Source organism: Grampus griseus (genome assembly GCF_964374135.1).
Source record: "Grampus griseus genome assembly, chromosome: X".
NCBI classification, from domain to species: Eukaryota; Metazoa; Chordata; class Mammalia; order Artiodactyla; family Delphinidae; genus Grampus; species Grampus griseus.
Genome location: NC_138999.1, coordinates 45,674,055 through 45,690,109, shown reverse-complemented (window position 1 = coordinate 45,690,109; position 16,055 = coordinate 45,674,055). Strand labels below are relative to the sequence as shown.

At 47.6% G+C, this 16,055-nt stretch overlaps 1 protein-coding gene across 8 annotated transcripts in view; it reads left to right on the top strand.

Annotated features, from left to right (window-relative positions):
• IQSEC2 (IQ motif and Sec7 domain ArfGEF 2) overlaps window positions 1-16,055 on the top strand; it is a gene marked incomplete at its 5' end in the record, with an annotated part of 75,966 nt that overhangs the window by 30,554 nt on the left and 29,357 nt on the right. For 3 of the 8 annotated variants that reach the window (XM_082681700.1, XM_082681705.1, XM_082681704.1), the window contains one exon: window positions 5,885-5,980. The exons of 3 other annotated variants lie outside the window; for them this stretch is intronic. In XM_082681700.1, coding sequence (XP_082537826.1) covers window positions 5,885-5,980 — 96 coding nt within the window. Of the gene's footprint in view, window positions 1-3,990; window positions 4,094-5,884; window positions 5,981-16,055 lie in introns of those variants that run through there. 2 more of the 8 variants (XM_082681707.1, XM_082681703.1) reach the window with 2 other exon arrangements.

Genomic DNA, 16,055 nt, shown 5'->3' with positions numbered 1-16,055 from the left:
TATGAGTAAAGAGTTTGGAACCAGCTGTGCACGTAATGACTGTTCTCCAGATGTAGGGGCAATGCCCATGGCTCTGACCTCGGCCCGGGCCTTGCATCCTCTGGCTGAGACTGGAGACTGCCCACCTCCTTAGGGAGCTCCTACTTCTGGCCTGGCACATAGCAGGTGCTGTTGTTATTTTTTAATAAAAAGGATAGTTTTCTTATTATTGTTAAGTCCATCTTCCACATATAGGTGGTAAGCCTGAGTGGGAGAGATCATCCCAGGCTCAGGGCAAAGCCTCCTTCAACTTAATAAATGCTTTGATTCAGAAAATGTGTACTATGTATCAGGTACTGTTAAGGAGCATTCCACACACCTTATCTTTAATCCTCCTGGCAGCTCTGCCAAGTAAGGGTGATGGGATCCACTTTACAGAGGGGGAAACTGAAACCTTGAGAGGTAGAGTCACTTGCCCGAGGTCATCCATCCATCTGTCCATCCATCCATCCACTTAGTCATGGGACAATTTCTTGAGTACCTACAACGTGCCAGGCACTGTGCTAAACTAAATGCAGTTGATACAATGATGAATAATAGAATCCTGCTCTGAGGAAGCTCACCGTCTGGTAGGAAAGCAGATAAGGAAACAGACAATTACAGGCGAAGTGTAGGGTGCTGTGGGAGAACCTCAGAAGTGTACCCAACACAACCTGAGGGTCAGGGAGGCTTCTCCAAGCTGACATCTAAACTGTGACTTGGTGGATGAGTAGAAGTTAGCCTGGTGAGGGGTGGGGGTGTGTGTGAGGTGAAGTGGAGAGTGTTGCAGACAGAGAAAAAAGTGTGCCAGGGCTGTGGAGCAGTGTTTGGTACTTGAATTCGTGAAGAACTGTAACTGTATCTGCAGTGGGATGGCACTGTCATGAGAGATAATCTGGAAAGGAGGCAGAAGGTAAATTGGGAAGCTGGGACTGGGACCCCGGTCAGTTAGACCCAGAGCCAAGGAGCTGCAGGACCCAGGAGCAGAGTTTCCATGCTTCCCCGCCTGCCTGGTCCCAGGGGCCAGCCTGGGCCAGCCTGGCTAGTGCCAGCGGCAGGCCAGGATTCCAGTGGCCACAGTGCCCTCTAGTGTCCAGCAGCCCATCTTGCAGCCTCTACCTCAGTGTGGATTGTCTGTCTCTCAATACCTGCTGACCTGTTTGACTAGGTGCCCTGTGCCGGATGCTGGGGACACTGGAATGAATAAGACATGGTGTCTGTCCCCACCGAGCTCCTGGACCAGAAGGGGCAACGGCATGTGAATAGACAGCGCTGGAGAAACGCAGGGTGGGAAGGACACAGGGGAGGGATCCCAGAGTCAGATTCCCAGAGGGCACCACCTCTGAGCAGACTTGTGAGGAACAAGGGGGAGCTAACGAGGTGGGGAGGTGGCACTGGGGGCAGGGTGGTGGGGAATGGTCTTTTGAGCAGAGGCAAAGGTGAGGGCGGACAGCAGAGTGTGGCAGAGAATTGTAGGCGCTTCTGTTTGGGTGGAGCACAGGTTGAAGGTGGGGTGGGGGGAGGCTGAGACCACGGGGAAGTGGTGGGGAGGGGCAGCTCACAGAAGGTCCTGGGATGCCTGACACTAGCTCATAGTCAGCACTTAGTGAATGGACTCATATAAGGAGTTCCCCTGCCCTTTTGGGATCACAAACCCATCTGAGGATCTAATGAAAGCAATGTTCTCCCCGGAAATGCACTCATACTCACTCATATTTTTCATACAACTTTAGGGGCTTCAGAGACACTCCCCGCCCCAGGCCTATCCGTGAACCACAGGCTTCCAAATTCCTCTTAGTATAAATACTGAAACCTTATCAGGACCTCCAGGCTCTGCATGATTGGGCCCCCGCCTACATCTCCAGTCTCGCTCATCTCCCCTTTGCTTTTGCCACTCAGCCACGTTGGCCTCCTTGTAGTTCCTCGAAATACCACCTCAGGTCCTTTGCCCAAGTTGTTTCCTCTGCCTGGAACACTCTCCCCCACTACCTCCACTTTTTGCCCAGCTTAATTCCATTAGTGGTTGAATAATGTCTGTCTCCTCTCACTTGAATATGAGCTCCATGAGATCGGGACATTGACTGCCCTTAGTCACTGCCGTATCTGTCACCCAGCTCAGTGCCTGGCTCACAGGATCTGTAGTGTAAGTGAACGAAGGCCCTGCCAGTGCCCTGCGGCTGGGTCAGGCTCCTCACCCTTCGCTCCTTCTTCCCTTCAGCCCCTAGAGGGTTATCACATGAGTCGCCCCAACAGGCTCAGATATGCCTGAATTCCAAGAGTGGCCCATATGAAGAGGTATCTTCCTAGAAATCTTCCCCTGCCCGAAACAAACAGGTTTCCCAAGAGTCTCCCGTACCTCCCTGGGAGAAGGATCATACTCTCTCAGGCTCAGACTGAGACTTTTCAGCATGTGCATATGTGTCTCATTGAAACCTCACAAGAACCTGTGAGATAGGAGTTGCCACTCACCTTTTATAGATGAACAGACCGTGCCTCAGAGGGGTTACCCAGCTGAAAAGTTGTAGAGCTGGGACTTGTATCCAGCTCTGCCAGGCACCAAAATGTAAGCCCTTTGCCTCACCAGAGAGGGGAAGGGGCTTGCTCAAGGTCACACAGCATCAGCCTTAGGGCCAGGACTAGAATTTCTGTCTCTCAACTTCTGCCAGGCCAAGGTGAAGGTTTGGGCCACAGGTGCCACCCTTAGGACAATAACTGCAAATGGGCACAAGGTGTGGCTGCCACAAGAGCCAAGAGAGTTCCTGAGGGAGAGAGAAAGAAAAGCAGGGGCTGAGACCAGAGCCTTGAAGACCAAGGGGCTTTAGGGGGTGGGCAGAGGGAGAAGAGGCCATGAAGAGCCCATAGATGCCAACTTTGCGGTGGTCCATAGGGCCTATCTCTCTCAGCAGCTTTGGCTTTCTTGAGAGGAACCAGCTGCCCCGGCAGGGAGGCAGGAAGGCAGGAAGGCAGGAAGGCTGGCCTGTTGCCTGTCAACTCCTATTCCTTCTAGATCACTGGCCCCCTGGCCCCTCCCAGGGCTGCCTTCTGCTCAGAACAGCCAGGGACCTGGGCTCTGGGGCTGTGAAAGGACAGGAGCCCTCTGAGCTGGATCTGGGGTACTCTTCAGGAACCCCACACCCTTCAAATCCTCCAAATTGTCCCCTTTCTCCAGCCCCCCACATAAGGAGGAGAGAGAGATTACTGTGGTAGGTCGATGGGGATTCTAGTTTGACTGGCTGTATGAACTTTAGTAAGACTCTTCCCCTCTCCCCGTCTGTAAAATCAGGTGGGCCAATTTCCTTGGAAGAACAGCCTATAGGTTGTGAATGGCGTGTCTTCTGATTTTTGCTTTTCTCTTCAGGGAGCATTTCTCTTAGCCAGTTCAGAAAACAACGCAGAAGAAAGTGAGAGCTTATTGCAATGGTCAAGAAATCGGCTGGGCCCTCATCTTGATTTCCCCAGATGGGTGATTTGAATTTTACTTGAACTGGAGCATCCCAGCATAACCACCACACAGAGTCTCTTTAACTCTGTGGAAGATGAAAATGTTTGTGAAAAGCTTCTATGGAAAGGTTTCTGTATTCACAGGGCAGCAATATGGCCAAGGGGACAGAGTCCTGATTTGGGAATGGCCAAACCAGGTCCTGATCTTGGGGTTCTGCTACTTACTAGCTCTATTACCTGTGCCGAGTTACTTAATGTTTCTACATCTCAATTTTCTCTTCGGGAGAATAGGGCTAGTGACATGTACTTGACAGGGTACTTGGGGAGATTCCAACAGAGGTGCATATAGTGAGCACAGCCTGAGGTTTGGCCGAGAGGAGTCACTTCAAGCTCTCAAAGCTGCTTCCTCGTACTAGGAGTTCCCAGCCCTCCTGGGGGAGCAGGGGAAGGAGCAAAGTTTCCAGTTGCAGTCTGGCCTATAGCCCAGCAGGCCTGGCCCCGCCTCCTTGGTTCCTCCTTCTAGGGAAGGGCTGGGGAGGAGGGGGTGGCAACAGCGGTGGAGGCACCGCCCTGGCCAGGGGGCCTGCCCTCGGGACAGGTCCAGACCCATGGAGCCCCCCGGGAGGAGTAGCAGGTAGGAACCTGGCCCCCACCCCCAACCCTGCAGCCCGACCCCCTCCCTTCCTGCCCAGGCCTGGACCTGGTCCCTGGGCTGCTGATTCAGCAGCCTCCTGGCTTCCTGGTTCCTGGCTCTCCTCTTGGATTCTTGGAGGCCTTTGGCTTGGGGGAGGGAGCCAGCTCAAGTGGGTGAGCCCAGGGGCATCTGGGTGCCCAGCTCTGTAAGAACCCTGGAGCCCTGAGCAGCGCAGTCGGTGGCCTGTGAGGGGTGTGATTGGTGGCTGCCCTGGCTCCTAGCCTGGTGCTGCGGGGCTGTCCACAACAGCTGAGACTCTCTGATACCAACATTCCAGCAGCCTAAGGGTCTCTGAGTCTCAGGTTTAATGAGTCAAGGACTTGGGCCAGTGACTGGCACTTAGATGGCACTTGAGAAACAGTCATTCTGCTGATGACAATTATTCCAGAGGCTCTGATAAGAAGAGTATCAGATTCCAGGATTCTCTGTTAAGGTTCTAAGATTTAGGCATCCTCTCCAATTCGCAGCAAGCGAGATAGTGGGCAGCTGGCCTGGCCTGCAGCCACATCTCCCGCCTTTACTTCGGCTCTTGAATGGCCAGGCCCTGACCACAACCTGCCTTCAGGGGCTCGTGGGGGGCAGGGGCTGGCTGACCTGGCACTCACTCCCAGTATCTGCCCTGTGCTGCGTAGGGCAGGGACAGGGCCCTCGGCCTCACTACCCTGCTGTCTCTCCTCCCCCTTCCCCTTCTCTGGACTTTAATCGTGGGAAGCAGGAGGCAGAGGGGCCTTTGGACCCCACGCTAAGGGTGGGAGCACAACGCTGGGGGGCGGAGCTTGGGCCCTGCCCCAGGCTGGGGGCGCAGCACTGGCCTTGGAAGCAAAGAACCACCCTGTCCTCTGGCTCGCTGGGCCCCACTCGCCCACTCAGCCCGAGTCCCATCCTGTCACCAAGACCACTGAGACCTTGTCAGCTCTCCTCCGCCCTCGCCTCTCCTGTCCTTTGCTCTGGCACTCTCTGCCTCTCCCCGTCTTCTCTCTGTGTCTTTTGTCTCGCCCTTTCACTGTCTTCCTCCTTCTCTGTCTTTCTCCTTTTCTGTCTTGTCTCTTTCGGTTTCTCTCTGTCTCTTTCCCTCTCCTCCTCCAGTGTCTCCTGCACCCCCCCACCCCCACCCCCACCCCGCCCTGGCCTGGGTTCTTCCCCCACTTTGGACCCAGAGCCTCTTTTCTCCCCATCCCTCCCTCCTTTCTTGTGAGGGGTCTTCTCTAAGGGGGAACCCCCCCATACACCTTTTCCCTTTCTCTTTCATCCACCCTTCCCTCTCCCCTCTTCCCTACCCGTGGCGTCTGGTGTGAGGAGGGCTCCCTTCCCCCTTCCCTACTGTGGTGTCCCAGTGTCTCTGAGGCCGAGGTCCCCACGGAGTCACCTGGAACACAGGAGGCCCAGCCCAGCTCTTTCGTCTCTGCTGCCCCCTGTTGTCGTTGTGTTCTGTTTGTGGTTCGAGTGCCGTCCTCTCTTTCTTGACTTTGTGGTTTTTTCTTTTTTTCTTCCTTCCTTCCTTCCTTCCTTCCTTCCTTCCTTCCTTCCTTCCTGCCTTCCCCCTCTCCCTCCCTCCCTCCCACCCCTCCTCTTCCATTCCCTATCCTCCACCACCCATTCCTCCCAGTCTTCCCCTTTCCCCTACCCCACTCACTTTCGCCTCCTTGTCCCCATTCCCCACCCTGCCTCTCCCCTCCCTCCCTGTCTCTCTCTCTGTCTCTCTTTCTCTCTCTGTCTCTTGCTGTCTCTCAGGTCCACAGCGTCTCATACTCTACACCAGTATTGCTGTCCTACTCAGGTCCTTGACTCCATGAAGCTTACCCCCTCAGGCAGGCTGGCAGAGAGCAGGTAAGAGCTAGACCCACCCCTCCCCCAATCCCTCACCCCTCCAGACAAATATCAATATCATTGCCAGCCCCTCCCCCATCTCCCTCTAGCCTCTGGAGTGACTGTGGAATGGGTGTCTGAGCGTGTGAGGAGAGTGACTGGGGGACCAGGCCAGAAGACCAAAGAGGACATTCACAGCCTGTTTGTAGCTTGTCCTTCCTTAAAAATCCTTCTCTAGATACCTTCCCCCCCGAAGTGGGAGTGGTTGGTCCTAGAATATATAACATTTGAGCTGTTTTGTAGGATGAGTAAGAGTTTGTCAGTTGGATAGGATGGGGAAGGGTGTTGAGACAGAGAGAACAATCTGCTTATACTTTTGGGGAAGGAGATTATTTCCAAGTTAATTTGAAAACACATTTTACATTTTCTGATTATAATGCAATGAAATAAAATATTAATAGCAATGGCAAAAAGGCTAGGTCCATTTGAAAGTTTAAAAATACTTGTGTTAAAGAGGAAATAAGAATGGAATTTGTGGACTATTTAGAATAAATGTCAATTGAGAATGTCATAGATCAAAACCTATGGGATATGACCATGGGGGTTCCCAGAAGAAAGTTCGTGGTCTTAAATGCTTTTATTAGAGAACAAGACAGTTTAAATGAACTAATTATTCTGATCAAGAGTCTAGAAAGTTCTAGAAAAAGAACAACCAAAAGAAAGCAGAATCAAGTAATTACTATATATAAAACCAGAAATTAATGAAATAGAAAACAAAAGGTTTGATAAGCTAAGAGGTGTTTTTTGAAAAGACCAGCAAACTAGACAGACCCTCCTCTGGCAGTTATGATTGAGAAAAAGGCAAGAAAACATAAATAAAATAAGGTATGATGAAGGGGATTTAACCACAGATTCAGAGTATATGAAAAAGTCATAAGAAAATGCTTTGTGTAATTTTATACCAATAAATGTGAAAATCTAGATGAGATGGGTGGTTTTCTAGGAAAATATAAATTACCAAAATCACTTAAGGAGTGGCAGAAAACCTGAATAGAATGGAACAGTATAGAAGAAGTTTAAAAGATGGTCAAAGTTTTCTCCTCAGAAATGGTACCAGGCCCAGCTGGTATTATGGAAATTCAGGTATCATGGAAGTTCTATCCAATATTGAAAGATCAGCTAATAGGAAAAGATGGACAGCTTCCTAGTTCATTCTAGAAGGCTGGTATCACTGGACAGGTTTAGACAAAAAAGAGGAAAACTATAGTCTAACCTCACATATTAATAGAGCAACACATGTTTTAAATTACAGATTCTCCAACTGAATCCATCAGTATATTAAAAGAAGACTGTATCGTGACAAGTGAAGGTTTGTCCCAGGAGTGCAGGGATTGTTCAACATTAGGGAAGCTGTTATTGTAATTGATTATGCTAATAGTTTTACAATCTTTTTACTCTATCTCCATAAATGCTGAAAAAATAATCTGACAAAATCACACATCCATTCTTGATTTAAAAACCCTTAGTGCCTTAGTTATCTCTTGCTGCATTGGGGTAATTTGTTAAACAGCAATAGATAACTAGTACAGTAAACTAGGAATGAATGAAAACCTCCTTAACTTGGAAAGAATTTTTATCAGAAACCAAAAACAATCATCAAATGTAACAATGACGTGCTAGATAAATTTCCATTCAATTTGGGAACAAAATAAGGATGACTACTATCACTGTCACTAACCAGTGTTTTCTGGAAGTTTTAATCATTGGGATTAAAAAAAGAAATAAGTGGTATAAATATCAGAAATAGAGTCAGAATTAGCATTATTTGAAGATGATATAGTTGTCTACTTAGATAATCAAAGAGAATAAAAGGAAAAATTATTAGAACTAATAAGAAAATTCAGTGAGATGGGTAGATACAAGATAAATATACACCCAAACCATCAACTTCTCTAAATACCATCAATAACTAATTAGAAGACATAATAGAAAAAGATTCCCATTCACAATAGCAAAAAAAAAAGATAAAATTCCTACGAATTTATAAGAAATTTAAAATACTTCTCTGTAGAAAACTAAAATTTCGTCAAAGGCTATAAGACTTGAATAAATCACGAGTCATATCCTATTCTTGGATGGGAAGAATTCAATATGGTTTAAAATGACATTTTACCCCAATTTGATCAAAAGATTCAATGTATTTCTCATTAAAATTTCAGTGGTATTTTCTTTGGTAATTGTGCAATTGGATTTTAAAGTTCATTTGGAAGAGTAAATGCCCATGAATTACTAAGAAAATTTTGAAAAAGAAGAACAATGAGGGGGGACTTGCCCCGTTAGATATAAAAACTTACCATAAATCTACAGAAATTACAAATATTATATCATCACAGAAATAGAGGAATACATAAATGGAACAAAATAGAGAATTTAGAAACAAACCCATATATTCATATGGGAATTTAATTTGTGACAAAGAATGCATTTCAGATCAGTGGGAAGTCAGTAAATAGGATGGGACTATTAGCTACCATTTGGAAAAAATTTAAGTTAAATCCCTACCTTGTACAAAAACAAATGCAAAAAATAAAGCTGTAAAAGTACCAGAGGAAAATCCAGAATATTTTTATAACAGGGTGGAGAAGCCTTTCTGATCAGGGTTTAAGAACTCAGGAGCCATAAAGTAAAGAGCAATAATTTCAACTACATTAAAGTTAAGAACTTCTGTGTGGAGAAAGATACTATACACAAAGTTAAAACAGAAACAGGCTAGAAGAAAGTATTTGCTACATAGACATCTGTCTATATCATCTCCTGGAAATCAATAAGAGAAAGGTGCCCTACCCATTTAAAGTGGAGAAATAGCGTGATTTGACAATTCAGAGAAGAAGTAGACAGCTAATGAATGAGAAAGGATGTTCAACCTTACAGATAGCCAAAGAAATGTAACTAAAACAACAGCGAAGTACTAATTTTAAAGTACCAAAATTTAAAAGATTGAAAGGGTTGTGAGGAAACAGAATCTCTCATATTCCTTGATAAGAGTACGAATTGGTTTCATTTTATTATGGGACCAGTTTGTTAGCTGCCCCCAGAAACTTAAATGTGCATATACTTCCAAGCTGAGAACTATGTCTTAGAGTTAGGTTTCTCTAGAGTTTTACTACTAGGTAGACCCCAATTTGGCCAGCCAGAAGCCTTTTCTAAAATACCCCAACCCCAACTGCAAACATAAGCCATACTGTGCAACTCTATCACACGCCCTTTTGTAGGGTAGCATTCTCAACCAACTCTTAATGAAAAGGTTGCATGATATATGCTTCTTAAATAAAGACAGGATTATATGAGTAGGAATAATCTTTATTTTTAGCCAGTTTATAAAAATGTTAAAGCCACGGAAATAACTTTTATCTACATTTTAAACAAAATGTTCATTCCCTTTGCTCAGCAATTCAACTTTTAGGAATCCTTCAAAACTACTTTCAGACACATGCAAAGATGTTCACTGCAGCATTGTTTATAATAGCAAGCAATTAAAACAACCTACATGTCCATCAGTAGGAAACAGCTTTTCCTTCATGATCCATCCATACTCTGTAGCAGATCAAAAGAAAAAGATATATCTCTAGATACTCACCTGGAAAGACCTCTAAGACTTATTGTTATATGAAAAAAGCAAATTGCAGAACAGGGCTTATAGTATGATCCCATTTTTGTAAGGAAAAGAAAACCCCCATAACAACAATGAAAAAAATGTTATACATACCCTGTCACAACTTTAAAATTACTGGCCTTTTTTCTTGGTCCCACTTCCTTGCCTTTACTAACTTGTTTCCTTCCTCCTCTATACCTTTTTCCTGTATCCACCTGTTGTTTTTCCTTTTAATAACTTGCTCAAATACCACCTGATTCATTCAGCAAGCATTTGTTCTGCCTGCTCTCAGTTAGGCCTTGTGTTGAACCTTGGTGGTATATGGGAATGAGCTGTATCTGGTCCTACAGTCAGGGAGCTCAAGTCTGGAAGGGAGAGAGAGACACATAGACAATGACTGCATAGTGTGGTTTGGGATAGAACAGAAGTAGGCCCAGAGGGCTGCCAGAGGAGGGGTACCTAACCCCACCTGTCCCCTACAGGAGGGGACATGTGTACTAAGTCTTGAAAAAGTAATAGCTTTCCTTTATCCCCCAATCCTGCCGGAAATGGTTGCCTACTTTTTGGCTCTTCAAGCAGGATGACCTAATGGGGGAAAATAGTTGGGTCAGTATCTTTATTCAAGTCCAAATTCGGCTACTTCCAAGCTTGACTTTTCGGCAAGCCTCTGAACTTCTATTTCCTCATCTGTGGAATGAGGACAATGCCTATTTACCTCTCAGGGCTGATTTTGGGATTGGAGAAGGTACATGTAAAACTCCTGGATGACTATCAACTGTTGAAGGGCAGGGACTACCCATGTCTTGTTTTCCTCGTAGCTAATATGTAGCCTTGGATTGGATTGGATCTAAAAGCTGTACGTGTCTAGGGATGGTTCTGGAACAAAGGATGCGCCTGACCATAGTGGGGCTTTGGGATGAGGAGGCTGAGAGTAGTACATGGGATGGAGGGGATCGCACCGTAAGAAGAGAGAGCCAGGGAATTCGCTGGCAGTCCAGTGGTTAGGACTTGGTGCTTTCACTGCTGGGGCCCGGGTTCAGTCCCTGGTCCGGGAACTAAGATCCTGCAAGCCTCGCAGCATGGCCAAAAGAAAAAAGAGAGAGAGAGAGAGAGAGCCAGGTCCCTGGTGTTGACATGAAGGTGACACAGGAGGGAAAATAAGAGTAGGCGGCCCTGGGAAATGGAGCCCAGAGGGCATTCTGACCCTGGTTCTTGGTCCTATTCTGCTACTGATACCATCTCCTAATCTCACAGTGCAGGGCAGGGAAGCATGGTGGACCAATACTTGCATTGGTGTCAACATGTCTCAATTCAATCCCGCCTCTGTCACTCACTAACTGGGTGACCTTAAACAACTCACTTCACATCTCTGAGCCTAGTTCCTTATCTGTTAAAAAGAATACCAACATCATGGGGTTTATTTATTGAGGAGTAGAAGAGATCATAAATAGTATTCATGTTGTTGAGTGCCTGGCACATAATGAGTACTCAAAACAGGGTAGCTGTTATTAGTGTTTGTTTCAGTAGACACTTAGGGAGTTCTGCTACAGCAGGGCCTATGCTGGGTAATGGTTCTTGCCTTCCACAAATTCCCAGTCAGCTGGGGAGACTGAGGAGGGCTATGACAGAGGAGAGCACAGGGTGGGGGGGCTGCTGTGGAAGCCCAGTGGAAGAGATCTGGCCCCACCTAGGGCTGGTGCAGGTCAACTCAGCCTAAGAGCTGAGTCTTAGAGGATGAGTCAGAGGCAGTCAGGGGCAGAAGGGTGAAGTATGGCAGAATGTTCCAGGCAGAAGGAACAGCATATGCAAAAGAACCTGGATGTTCTTGGGAAGAGCCAGAGGTTTGTTACGAGCCTGGGTTGCATGGGTCCCAAATGGCTTCAGGTGGCCCATGAACCTCCTGAAATTGAATGCAAAATGTTGTGTGTGTCTAGTTGTGTGCATTTTCTGTTGGGGAGGTGGTTTGTGGCTTTCATTAAATGCCTAAAGGGTTTTGGGTTCCTCCAAAAAAGGTTAAGAACCAATGTTGCTGGTGATGAAGTATCATGTGAATGGATTCTAAATAAGAGAGAAATTTGGTAAAATTTGTGTTTTAGACATATCACATTAGCAATCGGTATGAAAAATGGATCGTATGCATGGAGGCCAGCTGGAAGGCCTACACTGGGATATTGGCATAGAAGAAGTGGCTTGGAGCAGGGCTACTATGTTGCACTATTCCCGTGGGCACCATTCGCAAAGAACCATTTTAATTTCAAATTATGGAATCTAAATTCTTTGAGAGATAGACCCAACAGCAGGTGAGAGAAAGGGAGGAGGCAAGGATGGATCAGTGTTAGCAGAGGGCCAGAGGGACATGAGTCCAGGGTAATAGTGCAGGAGGAGAAGGGAACCTCTGTTAAGGCTCGCCCAGCACCCAAAGTCCGTGGTCTCAGATATAATTACTAACTTCCATCCTACTCCTGGTTCTCGGAGATTCTGAGTGACACTGGAGACACTTATTTCTCTATGTATTTGGGGGAGGAATTACTTCTGGTTTGTGAGTCAGGTATTTTCCTGAAAAAAGTCGTGTTTGAGCCAGTCATCCAGGGTCTGTAAAGATTTTGAGTGGTAGAGATGGGAGAGGATGCTCTGAGAGTGAACACAGAGGCCTGGAGGTGAGAAATGGTAAGGCTGAACACTGATGCGGAGGTTAGACACGCCTCAAACAGCTGTCTGGGGAGCCCAGGGTCCTTTCTCGTGGTAGGCAGCTGGAGAGCCATGAGCAGTTCTTGAGGAGGGAAAGTAACATGATCAAATTAGCATTTTAGAAGGAAGGGAGACTAGGGAGGAGGCTTTTGCAGTAATCCAAGAGAGGTAAGCTGAGGTAGTGGCTGTGGGGATGGAGCAGAGGAGGTGGATTTGAGAGGTGATGGGGTAGAAGAGAGAGCTGGAGTCAGAGAGACTGAATAGATAATGGGGGTGGAAGTTGGGGGTGGAGATGACTGAGGATGGTCACGGTGAGTTGCCCGTGTTCAGGCCTGGCAATGGATTCATTCATTCAACAAATATTTATCGAGTGCTAGACACTGTGCTGGGCATTAAGGATATAGCACTGAGCAAAACAGATGCCTGTCCTGATGGATCTTACGATGGGTGAGACAGATACTAAATAAATAAGCAACTAAATATACAGAATGTGTCTGGTGCCACACCTATCTGGGGGATGATGTTCCAGCGAGTGCAAAGGCCCTGAGGCAAGAGTGTGCTTGTTATGTTTGAGGGACGGCAGGGAGACCAGTACGATTGGAGAAAGAGTGAGCGAGGGGCAAGGGGAGTAGATGATGAGTTAGCAGAGGCCAGATCATGTGTAGTCTTTTAGAGCTATTTAGGGGGTAGAATCATCAGGATTCAGTGGCTGACTTGGTAAGGGAACAGGAAGAACCTAGGGTGACTTCCAGGTGTGTTTTGGGCTTGGGCCCCTGGGTGGTGGTGCCTTTCACGAAGGTGGGAAATGCAGGAGGACGGGTTTGCAGCGGTAAGATGCTGCATTAGAGGTCCCTGTGAACTCTGAAGGCCCTAAGGGCCATCTTGGTGGAGCTTCCAGCAAGCATTAATTAGGCTTGATGGGTCTGGGACCCAGGAGAGAGATCCATGCTAGAGAGAGAGATGTGGGGTCCTCAGCCATACCTGAAGTTATGGAATGGAATGAGATCACTGACAGAGAGTGTGGAATGAAAGAGAAGAGGACCAGAGCAGAACTGGGGAAGAGGTACATAAGGAATGGAGAGAGGAAGAGGAGCTGGGGGTGGTCCGAGAAGTAGGAGGAAAACCAGCAGGGAGTGGGCTCACGGAAGCAGAGGAAGGAAAGAGCCGTCTGCGCACGGGGGGGCTTGTTAAGAGTGGCAAATGTTACAGCTGGGGGAAGTAAGATGAGGGTGGGAGAGAGTCTATTGGCTTTAACCAGTGGGAGGTCCTGGGCGACCTTACTAAGAAGAGTTTCTGTGGCTTGGTGGGCGCACGAGGCAGATTGCAGTGGGTTGAAGAGCCCGTGGGAGGTACTGAAGTGGAGATGGCCAGTGTAGACGAATTTCTCAAGAAGCTTAGCTGTGAAGAGGAGAGAGGGACACTGATTGCTAGAGGGAGATGTGGGGGCAGATCGAGGGTTTTTATTCCCAGATGGGAGAGACTTGAGCTTCTATAAATGTTGGTAGGAAGGAGGCAACAGAGAGGGAGAGGTTGAAATACTGGAGGGAGAGGGGATGATTGTTATGGAGGTGGTAGCAGGGGTGGGCTCCAGAGCCTGGGTGTAGGGACTGGCCTTAAATAGTATAGGGGCCCTCTTTTTCTCACAGGGAAGGAAAGCAGAGATAGTGGTGGTCGGGGGAATTCAAGGGCGTTGAGGGGATTAGTGAAAGAAATGCTTCAGAAAAGTTCAAAGCAACACATGGAGATCCCTGACAAAGAGCACGGATGCTGGAGCTAGGAGGAAGCAAAGAATACTTCTGGTTGGAAGTCAGGGAGGACTTCCTGCAGGAAGCAGCATTTGAGCTGGGTTGTGAAGTTCAGACAGGATTTCAACAGGCAAAGCTCTGTGCAGAAGGAAGAAACAGTCAGCAAAGGCATAGAGGCGTGAAAAGGCTGGACGTGCTGATGTAATAACGAACAAGCTAGTTTGATGAAGGCTGGGTGGTATAACATTGATGGCACTGATGCTGACAGTAACAGTAATAGTTACCACGTATGAGGCACCAAACCTACCCTGTGGCAGGTGCCTTACATACTTGAATTCATTTAATCCCCACCACATCCTGCAGAATAGGTATTTCCTCATTTTGCAGATAAGGAAAATAAGTCCTAGAGAGGTGAAGAAATGGACTAAAGGTCACCCAGCTAGTAGGTTGTGGGGCTGATATTTAAACCCAGGTCTGTCTGACTCTAAAGCCTGGGCTTTTTCCACCTGACAGGAAAGGCCAGGTGAGGCCATATGGTGGGGGAGCCTTGAATGCCAAGTAGAGGAATCTGAACTTTATCCAGGAAGCTAAGGGGAGCCAAGGTGGGTGTCTGAGCAGAAGAGATTCACACTCAAAGGTGGGCTTTAGGAAGGCTAATGTGGTCCAAGAGAGTAGGGAGAAGAAATCAGGAGGTGACTGCAGTGTCAGGGTGAAGGGTAGCAGGGGCCTGGCCTGGATAGGAGGGGAGTGAGCAGAGGGACTGGAAGATCATTTGTTCCTCATGACAGCCTTGAGAGGTGTGGAGTTTCCTTCTCCTTTTATAGATGAGGAATGGGAGACTCTGAAAGGAGGAGCTACTTGCCCAGGACTTGAGCACTGGTTCATGTGGTTTTGCTGACTCAGTGACTCTGTGGAACAATGTGTCAGAGGGAGCTCTGAGTATGAGGAGGGTGTGTGTGTGTGTGTGTGTGTGTGTGTGTGTGTGTGTGTGTGTCCCCGCGTGCGCACCCCTGCACGCGCTTGTCTGTCAGTTGGACAGCAGTGCCTTCCCTTGCCTTCTCTTTCCTTCCCATGTCTTCCCAATACTCCAGCATCCTGGATTCCATATTTCCTACATCTCCTGAGCCAAGGGGGTCTGGGAGTGGGCTGAGACTGTTTCTTTGGAAATCTCTAGAAGATCATCCTTTTCACTCCCAAGACACCTGGTCCCACCCCAGCCCTCCTGCCTGTCCATCCACCCCATGAAAATGTAGTCCAGCTCCAGTGACTGCCACATGCAGACTGGCCCCTGGTACTGCTCCGCAGGACCCGAGGAACAGGTGCTTGTTCCTGCAATGTTTCCTCCCCGCCGCTGTGGCGCTTCTGTGTGGGTGCAAACGGCCACCTTGGTAATTAGGTTCAGTTCATGAGCAGTTAACAATAACCACCACCATGTTCCCATCACTCTTGTTTGCCAGGCATTTGACATGTATTCCAGTCCTTTGAACAATCCTGTGGGGTTGGCATCATAAGCCTCATTTTTACAGATGAGGAAACTGAAGCTCTAAGAGGGGCATTAACATGCCTGGGGCCGCAGCCTAGAAGCACTTGTAGAGCTGGCCTTGGAACCCAGGTCTGTTTGCTTCCAAAGCTGTGGACTTTCCACGCACCATTTCTAAGCATCTCCTACATTCCCGACGCTGAAGCCTTCAGGAAATACAAATCTTTGTCCTTCAAGGGCACAGTGGATTTCTAGAGATAGTACCAAGTTCACCCAAAGGACCTGCTGGGAAGAGTCTGAGACTTGGAGCTCCAAGAACTTCCAGGTTTAAATCCTGACTACCGCTCACCCAGCTGTGTGACCTTGGGCAGATATCTAACCTCTCTGAGCTTGAATTCCCTCATCTTTAAAATGTTGCACAGTTGTTGCAGGGGTTAAATGAGATGATGCATGCAAAGTGCCAGCAGAGAGCTGATTGCTACTATTTATGTTAAAATTAAGGTTGGGCACCTGTCAGGTCAGAAAGGGAGT